Raw genomic sequence first — 14,249 nt, forward strand, 5'->3', positions numbered from 1 at the left:
GGGGGCGGGCTAAGGGTGCGGGCGGAGGAGGAAGTGTCATGGCGTCGGGCCGTGGAGCTTCTTCTCGCTGGTTCTTTACTCGAGAACAGCTGGAGAACACGCCGAGCCGCCGCTGCGGAGTGGAAGCGGATGAAGAGCTGTCGCACCGCCAGCAGGCGGCCAACCTCATCCAAGACATGGGACAACGTCTCAATGTGTATCCTTTTCCTGGTTGCGGCCCTGCGTCCCTCACGCCCCGGTCGCGCTCGCCGGTGACCGGGCCTAGTGTCCCGCGAACATGGCGCCGCCGCCTCTGCCTGCTTCTGGCCTCAGGAAAGAGAGAGGCACAGAAAACGTGGCCCAGGGCTGCGGTGGCGAGCCCGAGAAAGAGGGGATGAGTCGGGAAAGGCAGGTCCGGAGTCCGCGTTGTGTAACCTGTGCCTGGAAGCGCGTGATGCGGTGGGGATAGGCACTGCCGCCCGGCGAGGGGCATCCGCGATGAGCGAAGCCAAGGGGCGGCCCCTTCCACCTCTTTGGAAGTCGGAAAAGGCTTTGAGACGTAGGACGGCCCCAGATGTTTCACAGAAAGCTTTTTCCAAGGCTTCCTTGCCGGCTCCCGGGTGGCTCTCCTGCGCTGTGAGAACGCATGGAGATCTTTCATATTCTTTGGGTGTGTGGCGCGCGCCTTTCGACTATTTTATTTCTACTATACAAAGCTGTAGCCATTGCAAGTAATTCCCGGGCGCTCTTTGCGTAGTAATTTGGCATCAAACCTGGTCTCTCTTCATCAGACTTTTTATGTACTTACAGGTTGGGGGTTGGATTTTGAGTAACTGTTTCGAAAGGAATTACAAGGGGATTTTCCATCCAAATTGATTAAGGTTTTAGAAATATTTTTCTCAGATTATGTCCTAAATGTTGCATCCCAGATCTCAGCTTACAATAAACACTGCGATTGTTTATATGCACAGGTTTTATATGCATCATTCTTTCACCAAATTCAACAGAAATGTAAGTACTGTTTTATTGTCTTAATCGCCGAATGTTAAAGTGAATAGATAATGCAGAAAAAAATTGATCATTGGTCTTACTGTGGATTTAGTGTTTTGAATTTACCGTAAATGTGAGTTATGTAATAGACATTTTGCCTCAAATGCCAAGGGGTGTGTGTGTGTGAATTTTATTGATTAAACTGTAAGGCTCGGTGTTAACCTCTACCAGACCTTCTGAGACAGAAAAAAAAACCCCTAACAACAAACAATAACTTGGCTTTGCTCGTTTGTTTTTGGTTTTTTGTTGTTGTTGTTTGGCTTTTGGTTTTCTAGGGTCTTACTGGGTAGCTCTCAATGTCCTGAAATTCATTATGTAGACCTGGCTGGCCTTGAACACAAGTAGACCCTGCTTCTGCCTGTGCAGTACCAAGCTGCTGGGGGTGGGGGAGTGGATAACAAACATTTCTTACTCAAAAATGCAGCAGTGTGTTATTCTGTTAAACTTTGCAGAGTGAGTGATTTCTATTAGAATAATTTCAGTAATCACGTACAGAATAGTCTGGGCCCTTCTTGTCCTTGGGGAGGCTGCTTCTTAATTGCACAGGAGTCGTTGTTTCCAACGTTGTGAATTGAGGCTTGTGTAAACGTTGCTTTGAAAGGGCAGACTGTTGAGAGGAGTCCTTCAGTTTTGAGTGCAGTAGACCTGTGGGATAGCTGTTGTACTGGTCTTGAATATAATGTGCATATATGCTTATAACCAGGTGGCTATTTTAATTAATTGATGTTTGTTTACTTTGGGAGAATGTCACTGTGTAATGCAAACTGGCCTCAAACTCAGAATTCTCCTGCCTCGGCTCCCCTGAGTGCTGGAATTACAGGCCTGACTTGCTATCAAAGTTATGAACTGATGTTTGCTCTTTTCAAAGTAACATGCGATGTGGTTTTTTTAGTCCCCATTTCCGTGGGTGTTAGAAATGTATAACCCCCCCCCACACACACTTTAATTTCTCCGTTTATTGAAGTTCTGATAGTGTTTTTCTGAAAGGTACATATAAGAAAATGAGCCGCATAAGGGCTTCTGTTGGTTGCGGGATAGTCATTAGGGTCTCAGTTGCTAAATTTATTGCATTGTTAACTTTGAAGTGGCAGAAATTTCAAGATTTAGATAATTCCTCCCTTAAGTTATCTGAAATCTAACTCGGTTTATCAAATTTGCAAATAGTTTTTTTAGATGGTGCGTATTTTTAGTACATTTGGGTCTCTTGTAGTCTCATCCTTGCCCTTTTAATATGCTTGAGTCTTGCTCTCTGCTGAGATTATTTTGTATCATTCTTAGTTGAACAATGGTGTTGTAGAGGAGAATCTATTAGTAATGTTGCTTAGACTAAGACAATCAAGTTTTTATTTCAATCTCTCGAAAAGTAGCAGTGAATTTGACTTTTTAAAAGTAGTCCTAGATAATGATGGTAGAAACTACGAGTCAAATTGTGGAAATTCTTTTTGGTGAGTGAGTTTACTTTTCTATTTTCAGTAAAAGATTTTACCACAAGGTTCTGCTTTATGAGCCCTCCCTCTGTTTCAGTGGCATGGTTGGAGTGCTTTAAACAAACATCTTTCCCAAAGGTAGAATCTGTGTCCTCAGATTGTTTTAATTAAGTCCAGGTCATCTGCATTCTTGCTTTCACAAGCATTTTTACTGACAAAGCCATTCAATATTTTTATTACTGTTCTTATTCTCTTATGCATATTAAGGCATACTTGAGCACTTTATACTGAGTCTTCCTTAGCAGGATAATTGAAATGCCATCTGTTTGGAGAATCAGCATTGTCTCTCTTTGTTAGACTTCTTTCTTGCTTCTGTTTTTGCAGCATCAAAGGTGGTTTTAATATTTATTGTTATTGTGCCCTTGCATCGTAGCCTCAGTAGTCCTCCCCGCACCTGGTCCTTTAGTGATGAGCTCAGATTGAAGGTCAGCCCTGTTTAAATTCCTATTCTCCTACATTCTTGAGAACCTTTTTGTTAGAAGGTTATAATCAAGTGTCATATTAAGGAAAAACACAAAGTATCATTCTTAACCCAGTGGGATAAGAAACTCAGGTGCTTGGGCAAACTGGTCTTAAACTGTCATGTGTCGGTGATACTAAGGTATCTTTCGATGTTCAGTGCTTCATTTTAGTGTCTGAAATTGACAGGTCTGAAAGTGAAGAAGCATTTGTTAATAATTAAATTAATTATTTAAGAATTGGGGGCTGGAGAGATGGCTCAGCGGTTAAAAGCATTGCCTGCTCTTCCAAAGGTCCTGAGTTCAATTCCCGGCAACCACATGGTGGCTCACAGCCATCTGTAATGAGGTCTGGTGCCCTCTTCTGGCACGCAGACAGAATATTGTATACACGATAAATAAATAAATAAATATTTAAATATTTAAAAAAGAAAAAGAATTGGGAGGCAGAGGCAGGCGGATATCTGTGAATTTGAGGCCAGCCTGGTTTACAGAGTTCCAGGACAGGCTCCAAAGCTACAGAGAAACCCTGTTTTGAAAAAGCAAACAAAAAAAAAAAGAGGAGAAGAATAAGTGACTGCATACAGCTTAAGAATAAACCTACCTTTAGGACTGGTAAATAAAGAATAGTCCTCCTTGGATCAAGCTCAAGAGAAATGTAGTGGTCTGGTGAGGTGGCTCGGCAGGAAAGGCACTTGCTGATGAGCCTGATGACCCGAATTTGATCTACGGGACCCACATACTAGAAAGCTCCTACTCCCTCCACACACACAAATAGAATAAATATATAAAAGAATATTTTAAAGAACTTTTTATTTTATATGTATGGGTGTTTTGGCTGTATATGTGTCTGTACCACATGCATGCCTTTTATTTGTGGAGTCCAGAAGAGGGCATTGGATTCTCTGGAACTGGATTGTGAGTGGTTGTGAGCCACCGTGTGGATACTGTGGATTGAACCTGGGTCCTCTAGAGAAGAGCAAGTGATCATAACCACTAAGCCATCCCTCCAACCTCATTTTTTTTTTTAAAGATCAGTTTAGTAAAGTGTAACAGCACCTAGCCCAGATGTTTCTCTGAAGTATAACCTGAGGTCACAGCCTTGCTTTATCCATCTTAAAGACTGACCAGCTTCTCTTAGAAACAGTTCATTCTTTAGTTAGTTTTGCTCATTACAGGGTTTCTCTTGCACCAGCCTCTCAAGTCCTGGGCTTCTGAAGTGGCCACCACACCTGGTTAGTTGAGCAAATTAAAGATGCCTTTGTTTCTGGCCAAGTCCAAGAGTTCCCTTAGCATCAGGTTATAAAGATCATGCCTTTTTGAAGTATCTCCATTTGTTCTCTAGCACCTTTGCAATTGGTATGCTTCTTTTTTTAATGATTTATTTTTATTTTTTATGTGTATTCTCTATGAGAGTGTCTGATTACTTAGAAATGGAGCTATAGACAATTGTGAGCTGCCCTGTGGATGTTGGGAATTGAACCTGGTTTCTCTGGAAGAGCAACTAGTGCTCTTAGCTGCTGAGTCATCTCTCCAGCCCATAGTATGTTTCTTTACCTTTCTAGAGCTCTTGCAGTTAGAACCACCTATAATATGCAGACTTCAAGGCATTGAGTCCTGTTGAAGGACCCAAGGGTGAGTTAGGTGGCTAGTAATCTTCTGGAATAATTGTATTGACTTACGAGAATACATCAGGTTCATAGTTTAGTTTTATTTATACATGTTCAATTGATCTCCAGCTGCACAAGACAAGTCTGCATCTGCTTGTGCTAAATGGGGCCGGGTGACCCTATACTCACACTGGTCTTGGAGTGACTATGTTGCCCGGGATGGTCCCCAAGTCACAGACCTTCTACCTCAGCCTCCTGTTATGCTAAAATTTTATTTTTGCTTTCTTGTTTACAATAATAGTTATGCTTCTAAGTGGCTTCATTTTAAATTAGTGAGTGTCACTGGAATCACAAAGGCAGTCTTTCTGAATTCCTTTACCTGGTTGATTTGGAGGAGGCTATTCTTTTTTTTTCCTACCAATGAAATTTTTTTTTAAAAAATTTCCGCCTCCTCCCAGCCTCCCATTTTCCTCCCACTCCTCTCCCCCTCCCCCCACTCCTGTCCCTCTCCCTCTCCAGTCCAACGAGCAGTCGGGGTCCCCCCTCCATCCAGGTCTAGGAAGGTGAGCATCCAAACTGGCTAGGCTTCCACAAAGCCAGAACATGAAGTAGGATCAAAACCCAGTGCCATTGTCCTTGGCTTCTCATCAGCCCTCATTGTCCGCCACGTTCAGAGAGTCCGGTTTTATCCCATGCTTTTTCAGTCCCAGTCCAGCTGGCCTTGGTGAGCTCCCAATAGATCAGCCCCACTGTCTCAGTGGGTGGGTGCACCCCTCACGGTCCTGACTTCCTTGCTCATGTTCTCCCTCCTTCTGCTCCTCATTGGGACCTTGGGAGCTTTGTCCGGTGCTCCAGTGTGGGTCTCTGTCTCTATCTCCATCCATCACCAGATGAAGGTTCTATGGTGATATGCAAGATATCAGTATGGCACTAGGAAAGGGTCATTTCAGGTTCCCTATCCTCAGCTGCCCAAGGAGCTAACTGGGGACATCGCCCTGGGAGCCCCTCTAGGTTCAAGTCTCTTGCCAACCCTAAGATGGCTCCCTTAATTAAGATATGTGCTTCCCTGCTCCCATATCCACCCTTCCTTTATCCCAACCATCCCATTTCCCCAAGTTCCCCCCATCCTCCCCTTCTCACTTTTCTCTCCCCGTCTCCCCTTACCCCCATCCCACTCCACCCCCAAGATCCCAGTTTTTTGCCCGGCAATCTTGTCTACTTCCCATATCCAGGAGGATAACTATATGTTTTTCTTTGGGTTCACCTTCTTATTTAGCTTCTTTAGGATCACAAATTATAGACTCAATGACCTTTATTTATGGCTAGAAACCAATTATGAGTGAGTACATCCCATGTTCATCTTTTTGGGTCTGGGTTACCTCACTCAGGATAGTGTTTTCTATTTTTATCCATTTACATGCAAAATTCAAGAATTTTTTTAACTGTGTTTTTTAACGCAGCGTAGTACTCTAATGTGTATATATTCCACACTTTCTTCATCCATTCTTCCATTGAAGGACATCTAGGTTGTTTCCAGGTTCTGGCTATTACAAATAATACTGCTATGAACATAGTTGAACAAATGCTCTTGTAATGTGATAGGGCATCTCTTGGGTATATTCCCAAGAGTGGTATTGCTGGGTCCAGGGGTAGGTTGATCCCGAATTTCCTGAGAAACCGCCATACTGCTTTCCAAAGTGGTTGCACAAGTTTGCATTCCCACCAGCAATGGATGTGGGTACCCCTTAGAGGAGGCTGTTCTTTATCAAGGAGCATTGCTCCTTCTATTTCTCTGTAGAACATGCCTGTTGGCTGTAAGGGTGGGATGTTTTGTTTGGGGACTTTACTCACTGTTACATCACTGGTGCCTAGAGGAGCCCTCACAGAAGAGGCTCTCTGAATTAGACTGTCAGACTTGGTCTTGGTTCACAGGTCTAGTAAATGTGTCACCTTCATTTTCTTTATATAAATACACTCCCCACATAGATGCATTTAAAGCAGTGGTTCTCAACCTTCCTACACTTTAAAGTTAGTCTAACAATAGACACTGCCTTCATGAACTACTGTGTTACAAAGCTTATTTGAGCATGCTCCACATTTTTTTGTTAGAAAGGTATTTGCGCTTGTCTTTTAATTTTGTTTATTGTAAATTTGTTAATCAAATATCAATTTAATTTTGCTCTCATTATCTTCTGGTTTATTTAATGATTTCATGAAAGGGGGATTTTTTTTTTTCTTTGTTGAGACAGGGTTTCTCTGTGTAGCCTTGGTTGTCCTGGAACCCAAACCAGACTGGCCTTATAGAAGGTTTGTTTGTCCCATACTATTCTAAAGAGGGACTTCTCTTAATCCTTAGATTTGTGTGTGTGTGTGTGTGTGTGTGTGTGTGTGTGTGTGTGTGTCCCCTAAACATTTACTTGTTGTTGGTGTCCTCTTTCTTTTTTTCATGCAAATAAGGAAGATAGGAATCATGAAGGTTAAATTTCTTGTCTGAAGTCACTCTGTTACAGTAGTGACAAAAACAAGACTAACTCAGATGTGAACTCCATGTCTTAGGTATCTGCTTTTGGGGCATCTTTGTACCCCTGAAATTTCCCACTGAAAGCACTGTCAAAGGCATTGTTAATGTTTTAACTATGAGGTTACTGTACAAAGTATGCTAATAATAAAGATGTAAAGCTGTTTGCTTGGGCATTCATTTACAAAACAGCAGGACCAATGTTCTACAGATTGAGATCATAACAATGTGACAAGCAAAAATGGGATTTGCCATTTTTCTTGTAAATATAGACGGTGTAAACAGTGGTGTCCCTTAAGGAAGTATCCCAGTAGGAGAGAAGAAAATTACCTAAAGGTTAGAAGTCTGATGTGAAGTGACTAGGAACAAGTAATTTGAACTGGTTAATACTGGCGAATGTTTGCTTTATCTTTCTGGATTGAAACTGGGAGGTCAGATAGGCACTAACCAAAGGTGGCTATGTGATACATAAAATGTGGTGATTGCACTAGGAAACTGGTTTGTAATGGATTAATTACAGAACTCAAGCAGTATGAAATAATTACTACTTTTGTTTTAATAGGCCTATATTTTATCTTGTTGAAACAGTAACATCTGAATTGAGATACTGTATCACTGTAAAATGCCTCATTTTAGAGGCCTAAAATAGGACAGAAATATAAACTATCAGATTTAACAGGTTTTATATTGATCTTAGGTTATTGAGCTAAGATCATCTTATCTGAATTAATTTTATTTTTAAGTGGTTTCCAAGTGTCTTGTTATTTGTGGGTGAGTTTTTCTGTTTAATAAGTCTGTTTTAGCCTGTAGATACTGGTGTATCAACCCAAACTGTTGGAGCTCAGCTATAGTGTAGGAACATCTGTGCACTAAAACTAATTTTAAAATGGAAGTTTTCTAAATGGGAAAGATTATTATTTTCTGCTTAAATCTGAAGATAGTGAAAACTGATAAATGAGTTGTGCATGAAAAAACAACTTGGAGGACAGGGAGAAATTTTTGGCAGTCATTAAATATTCAAGAACTCAGAGAGGCTGAGTTTTCCTGAACCTCTCCAAGGTGGATGTTAATAGTTATTTTGTGTTACTCTAGCTGTTGAAGAGATCTGATATCTTTAGCATTGGTTGCTGTTTATTATTTTGTAAAGCTTTATTTATTATGTAAACAGTGTTCTGCCTGCATGCATGCCTGCCAGAAGAGGGCACCAGATCTCATTACCATGTAGGTGCTGGCAGTTGAACTCGGGACCTCAAGAACAGTCAATACTCTTAACCTCTGAGCCATCTCTCTAGCCCCTTATTTTTAATAACAGAGTCTTATTATGTACCTCTGGCTGGCTCCTAACTCACTGTGTAAACCAGGGTGGCCTTGAACTGCTTCTGTCTCCAGTGCTAGTATTAAAGGCATGCACTGGCCATGCCCAACTAACATTAGCTTTATTTAAAAGTATCTTTGTTGAGAGATAATTCACAGACCATAAACTTCATTCATTTAGAGACCTTAATTCAAAGCATATCCTGTTATACCACTATCATAATACCAATTTACAGTATTTTCTTCCTATTCAAAAGAAACTGCCCCATAGCAAGTATTCACCAGCCCCTTCCCTCTATGCAGATCTAGTTAGTGCTAAAATTAATTTTATTTTCGAAGAGCTGCCTGTGGTGTGGGGTCATTGGAACTTGTTTCCTCTCACTGCTGACTGTTTGATCTGTCATGTGCCTGCTCTGGCACTCCTGTCAGGTAGTGGACATTTGCTTTGTTTCACTTGTCAGCTTTATGAAGAGCAGTGTGTTAATTCTGGACTTCAGTGTCTTCGATAGCTTCTTGAAGCACATTTCAAGGAACCTGCCAAACTGTTCTCTAAAGTAGTCACACCATTTTACCTTCTCAAATTTTGTTTGAGAGTTCTAGTAGCTCCATATTTCAGGGGCCTGGGGCTTTATGTGTATATGTATTATTTATATAAATATTCTATATGTATTGTGCTTTTCACTTTCTTGACAATATTATTTGTAACATAAGCATCCAGTTCATTTATTTTTAGTTTTTTCTGTGCTTGTGTTCATGTAATATTGGTGTCATATGGGAAAACCCCTTGACCAATTTAGGATCACTAATATTTGTGGGTTTGATTTTTGGTTTTGTTTTTAATTTTTAAGAATTTATTTTGTGTCCTCTCCTTGGTAGCCGTTTGTTGCCCACTTTCCTTGCTCTTGCCCTGTCTGCAGAGTGTGTGTAAGTGGGAGTTTGCAATGCTCGCCCTTGCTCAGGCCCATCTTACTTATATTAGTCCAGTGTTTTATCTACGTTGTAACAGTTGATAAGGACATTCCTTAAAAAAATATGTGGATACAGGCCTGGAATCTCAGCACTTGGGAGGTGGAAGCAGGCACATATGCAGTTCAAATTCTTGATCTAAAAGTTGGAGGCCAGCTCTGGCTACAATGAGACCCTGTCTCAAAAGGCAAACAAAAAAAGTAAAAAGTGGGGGGCTAGATTTAATTTCAGTATGGAAAATAAGTGAATAAATAAATAATATGAAAATAAATTTTATTTTGCTCAATTAAACAGAATATTTATTTGCTGTAGGGTCTCATGTGTCCCAGAATCGCTTTGAATTTATTATGTAGCTGAGGATAACCTTGAACCTTTGGTCTTCCTGCTTTTACCTCCCAAGTGATTGGAGTATAGACATGGACTGCATATCTGGCTTTTATTTCTGTTACAGATTCAGCCTCTTAGGCTTTTGACACTTTTTCAGTTCATTATTGTATATGATGTAAAGTAAATGTTTTTCTTTTTTTTTTACGTGTTACTATACAGTTATCCCAGTTCAATGTGTTATGTTTGCCTTTATTATCTCATAGACTTTTAGATATTCTACACAAGCCAGGTGAAGTGTCCACTTTTGGTAGCACTAGTGAGACTTTATCAGGATCTCTGCTCCCACCCCAGCCATACACTTAGAGTGTGAGTCTCCCAAGTTGGGTTTGTATTTGTTTGGCTTGGTTTTGTTTCTAAGATTGTTTCTCTTGATACTTTATTTCCATATGAATTTTAAGATCAGTTTGTCATTTAGGTTTGGAAAGCTCTTTATTTTGGAAAGAGCTTTATTTGGAAAGCTCTAAGATTTGTTTTTTTTTTTATGTATATGGGTGTTTTATCTTCATATATTACATGTACTACCTGTGTGTTTGGAGGCCAGAAGAGGGCATCAGGTCTCCTGGAACTAAAGTGACAGACTGTGGGATACTATATGGGTGCTGGGAATCAAACCTGTGGTCAGTGTTCTTACACTGCTGAGCCATCTCCAGTCCTATGTGGTTTTGCTCATTAACTGTAGGCTGGTGGGATCTGTATCTGTTACAGGAGACAGCTATGAAATTCCACCTAGCCTTCAAAGTATAAGCTAATGTTTTTCATTTTTCTTAGAAATAGATTTATAGTGTTGAAATACTCCCCACTACACAACTTTTCAGATGACATATTGTGAAACATTAAATATATTGTTTATAGTACTCAGTCTATAAACATCAGTCCTTATTTTCTGTGCTGCTTTTCAACAATATTGAGTAGTAATTTTTAGCCTATTAAACCAACTGCCTTTTAAATGTAATGATTTGTTCCAAACTGAAGATTATTTTAAATCAATGTGAATTTTTTTGTGACAGTATCTTGTGTATAATTATATGAATGAGAAAACAACAGATGCTAGACTGAGTCACGATGCTTTCTGATCCTGTTGCCAGGGCCTCTTACAGGAGAAGTAAGGTCGTGAGCACTTTCTAACATACTGCAAACAGCATTGGTTCAATTGGTTCAGACTTAGAAATCTTTCCTATGGTAAAAAATGGGCATTTTGGTTAGTTCCAGTATTTCTGTTTGTGAGTTTTCCCTTGTCTTTCCTAGTATTGAAGTTCTACTTCTACCCTTAATCTGAGGCCTTTCTGTGTGTGTTTACTCTTTTTCCTGAAGTATTTATAGTCTCTGCCAAGTGCTTTTCCAGGTTTTAGCTGTGATTATTAATTAATGCAACCTTCTTTAAAGGCACTAAAAAAACAGCTTTTCTAATTTCAGTAAGGGTGGCAAAGATCGGATATATACAGGGCAGTGAGTTAAAAGAACAAGGGAGGAGTGTCCTCCTTACTCTGGGAGCTTTAGAATATAGCACAACCGATTAGAGTGAGCCTGCTGCTAGTTTATTTGCAAATTTGGCAACCTAGGCTCTATGGGACTTTTCTCAATCCGTCCATTTAGTTGTGGCATTCATACTCATCAAGACTTATAAATCAGCGAGGACCAAATGGAGTCCTTTGAAACTTCCTACAACTTAGTAATTAACCCAACCTTCTGTTAATTCAATTGACTTTGCCTCCAACCATCAAAGTTGAAGCTAGCATTGGAGTGAGAGGGTGTTAATGGCAGAGAGGGGAAAGAGCAGGAGGAGGGCAGATGGAGGAAGACTCAGACGAAGATGTAGGAATAAAAACACATAAAGGAACAGGCCAAAGGGAGCGAGGAGTGTGAGTATGAATCATTGAAGTGTCAGTATCTCAGTGCTTAAATAGACTTAGGTCTGCAGCAAACCCTTTGAAAAATTGAGTTTAACTTGAAGCAAGAAAGAAGGGCATTTTAAACATAAGCTTCTTTTCAATTTAAAATCAGCACTAACAGTGCACAGTTTTTTGATCTCACATAGTAAAATCTCAGTCATGTTCCTATGGAGTACTTACTACCCAAAGTACCTTGCATATATTAGTTGTGTTCTCACCACAGCAGTATAAACTGGTTCTAGTTCCTGAGCCACAGAATAATTTTCCTGTGCTACTCAGATAACAGTGAGGATTGCAGTGAGACAGTCTGGCTACTTGGCTACAGCTGACTTCATCACCTCTCCTCTCATCTCCAGTATTTATATGATACATTTTCTGTGAAAATTTGTCCTGGTTTGAAAGGGGGAGGGGGGCTGGACATGATGGTGCAGTGCACTCTAGTCCCACCCTTCAGGAGGCAGAGGCAGGCAGATCTATGAGTTTGAGGCCAGCCTGGTCTACACAGTGAGTTCCAGGACAGCTACGTAGTGAGACCCTGTCTCAAATGAACAAACAATGTATAAATAATCAACTTCCTTGCACTTTTCTTTAGCTGGAGTAATTTGAGAGTTTCTTGAACTGGATATTAGAGCACTAAAGTGTAAGGGCCTCTCTCCAGTGAACTGAATCAGTTCCTGTTTGGTCACCGAAACCAAACTATCTGTACTTCTTAATAATGCTATTAATTCTTTGGCTTTAAACCATGTTAACATTGCCAGAGAATGTTGGCAGCTTTCAAAAGTTTGCTCAGCCTTGAACACTACAGGGGCTGCTATTAATGCTTCTGTTGCCCCAAACCTCAGAAATTCTTCTAAGCTGCCCAGAAGTCAGTCTTCCATATGGAAAGCAGTAATACCTGGTATGATCACCTCCCTTAGTCAACCTTAAAATTAAAGCCTCAGGTCCTGTCTAAAAGGGTGTTTGATTTTGTTGTGCAGCCCTGGTGGGGTAAGATGTCTGTGAGCTGTAGAGGTGTAGGATGGAGTTAGTGGGTTTTCCAGGAACTGGGAGGAGTGTTGGGTTTAGTATTGTACTGCAGAAGAAGACAAGACTTTATGGGGGCCAAAAAGACTTCCATGAGAAAGTATCGGTGTCCAAACCAAAGATTCCTGCCTGACTCCTTGTATGCTTCATGTTTTAAAAAGCAGTGTAGCGCTTTGGAATGCATTTGAGGCTGTCTTACCTTCTAAGGAGAAAAGTTGCAGAGTTTGAGAGTGATGTGGGTTTTATATTTATTTTATTTATTTATTTATTTATTTATTTATTTATTTATTTACTTTCGAGACAGATTTTCTGAGTGTAGTCTGAGCTGTCCTGGCATTCAATCTGTAGACGAGGCTGGCCTCCCTAGTACTGGGATTCAAGGTGTGAGCTACCACCATCCAGCTATCTTTGTTTTCTTTTTTTTATGTGTGTGTGTGTGTGTGTGTGTGTGTGTGTGTGTGTGTGTGTGTGTGTGTGTTGTTTTTCTTGCTAGTGTGAAGAGAATGAGGAGATACGATTGGGAATTGTGTTTAAGCAAATAGGAGAACTTCTGTAGTTGGGAAGGAGATTTAAATCTGCCTTGGTTTTTTTATTTGGATCTCTATTGCTTTCCTCTTCTTGTTATTATTAGTATTTGAAGGCTATATTACCTAGCTGTTCCTCTTCTAGATTGTATGCAAGATTATGAATGCAAGACTGTGGGGAAGCACTTACCTTTGTTTTATTGAGGATCTTTGAGAGTTATTGAACACACAAATTGTAATAGAAACCAAAGTTCAATGTGGTAGCATACCCCTTTAATCCTTTTGCTCAGAAGTCAGAGGCAGAGGATCCCTTGAGAGACCAGCCAAGATTACATTGTGAGACTGTCTCAAGTTCTACAGAAAAAGAGTTTCTCAAAATCATTTCTACTCTACTTAGTCTAGTGCTAATACAGTTAAGCTGGAAAAGTCCCCTTCAGATCCACAGTCCAATATGGATTTCTTATCAGTCACAAACGTTTTCAGAAAAGGGTGTTCCTTCCCCTACACTGAAGGCACAGATCAGTTTTTCATCTTTCCCCACCTCCCATCATTGTTGTGTTGTGAATGATCCCTTTATACTAGACAGATGTTTGTTTGCCTTTTGAACAATAGGTACCTGCGTCTTAGCATCTAAAAGTTACCTTTCTCTGGGGAATTTTTGTGTATAATTTTTTAAGCTTTGTGTATGTGTGTGCTTTGCCTGCGTGTATGCCTGTGTACCATGCCGTTGGGGTGTAGAAGAAGGCATTGGAATTGGAACCCCTAGAACTGTAGTTACAGATGGTTGTGAGCATGATACGGGTGCTGGGAATCGAACCTGAGTCAAGTGCTCTAAACTGCTGAGATGTCTCCAGCTCCTTTGTGTAGAATCTTTAAAAATAAAAAAAGAATTTTTAGTTTGTTTGGTTTATAATAATTTAAGGAGTAGGTAGTTGTTGAAATTTGTGTGTCTCTATCATCAATGCCAGTGTAATTAGTGCTATCTGTACTTATACCCCAAGAACTTGCCTTACTATACTTTATGGGGTAGGAACTTTGCAGATC

At 40.4% G+C, this 14,249-nt stretch overlaps 1 protein-coding gene across 6 annotated transcripts in view; it reads left to right on the forward strand.

Moving 5' to 3' along the window:
* The window catches only part of Ccnt2 (cyclin T2), a 32,704-nt gene continuing 18,455 nt past the window's right edge, over nucleotides 1-14,249 (forward strand). For 4 of the 6 annotated variants that reach the window (XR_012912031.1, XM_075987792.1, XM_075987794.1 and 1 more), the window contains exons 1-2: nucleotides 1-196; nucleotides 909-990. Coding sequence is in view for 5 of the 6 variants with exons in the window: in XM_075987792.1 (XP_075843907.1) it covers nucleotides 39-196; nucleotides 909-990 (240 nt within the window). In the remaining variant the exon portion in view is untranslated. Of the gene's footprint in view, nucleotides 197-303; nucleotides 650-908; nucleotides 991-14,249 lie in introns of those variants that run through there. The other 2 variants (XM_075987795.1, XM_075987796.1) reach the window with 2 other exon arrangements.

This window comes from Microtus pennsylvanicus, chromosome 10 (assembly GCF_037038515.1).
Source record: "Microtus pennsylvanicus isolate mMicPen1 chromosome 10, mMicPen1.hap1, whole genome shotgun sequence".
In the NCBI taxonomy this organism is placed as follows: domain Eukaryota; kingdom Metazoa; phylum Chordata; class Mammalia; order Rodentia; family Cricetidae; genus Microtus; species Microtus pennsylvanicus.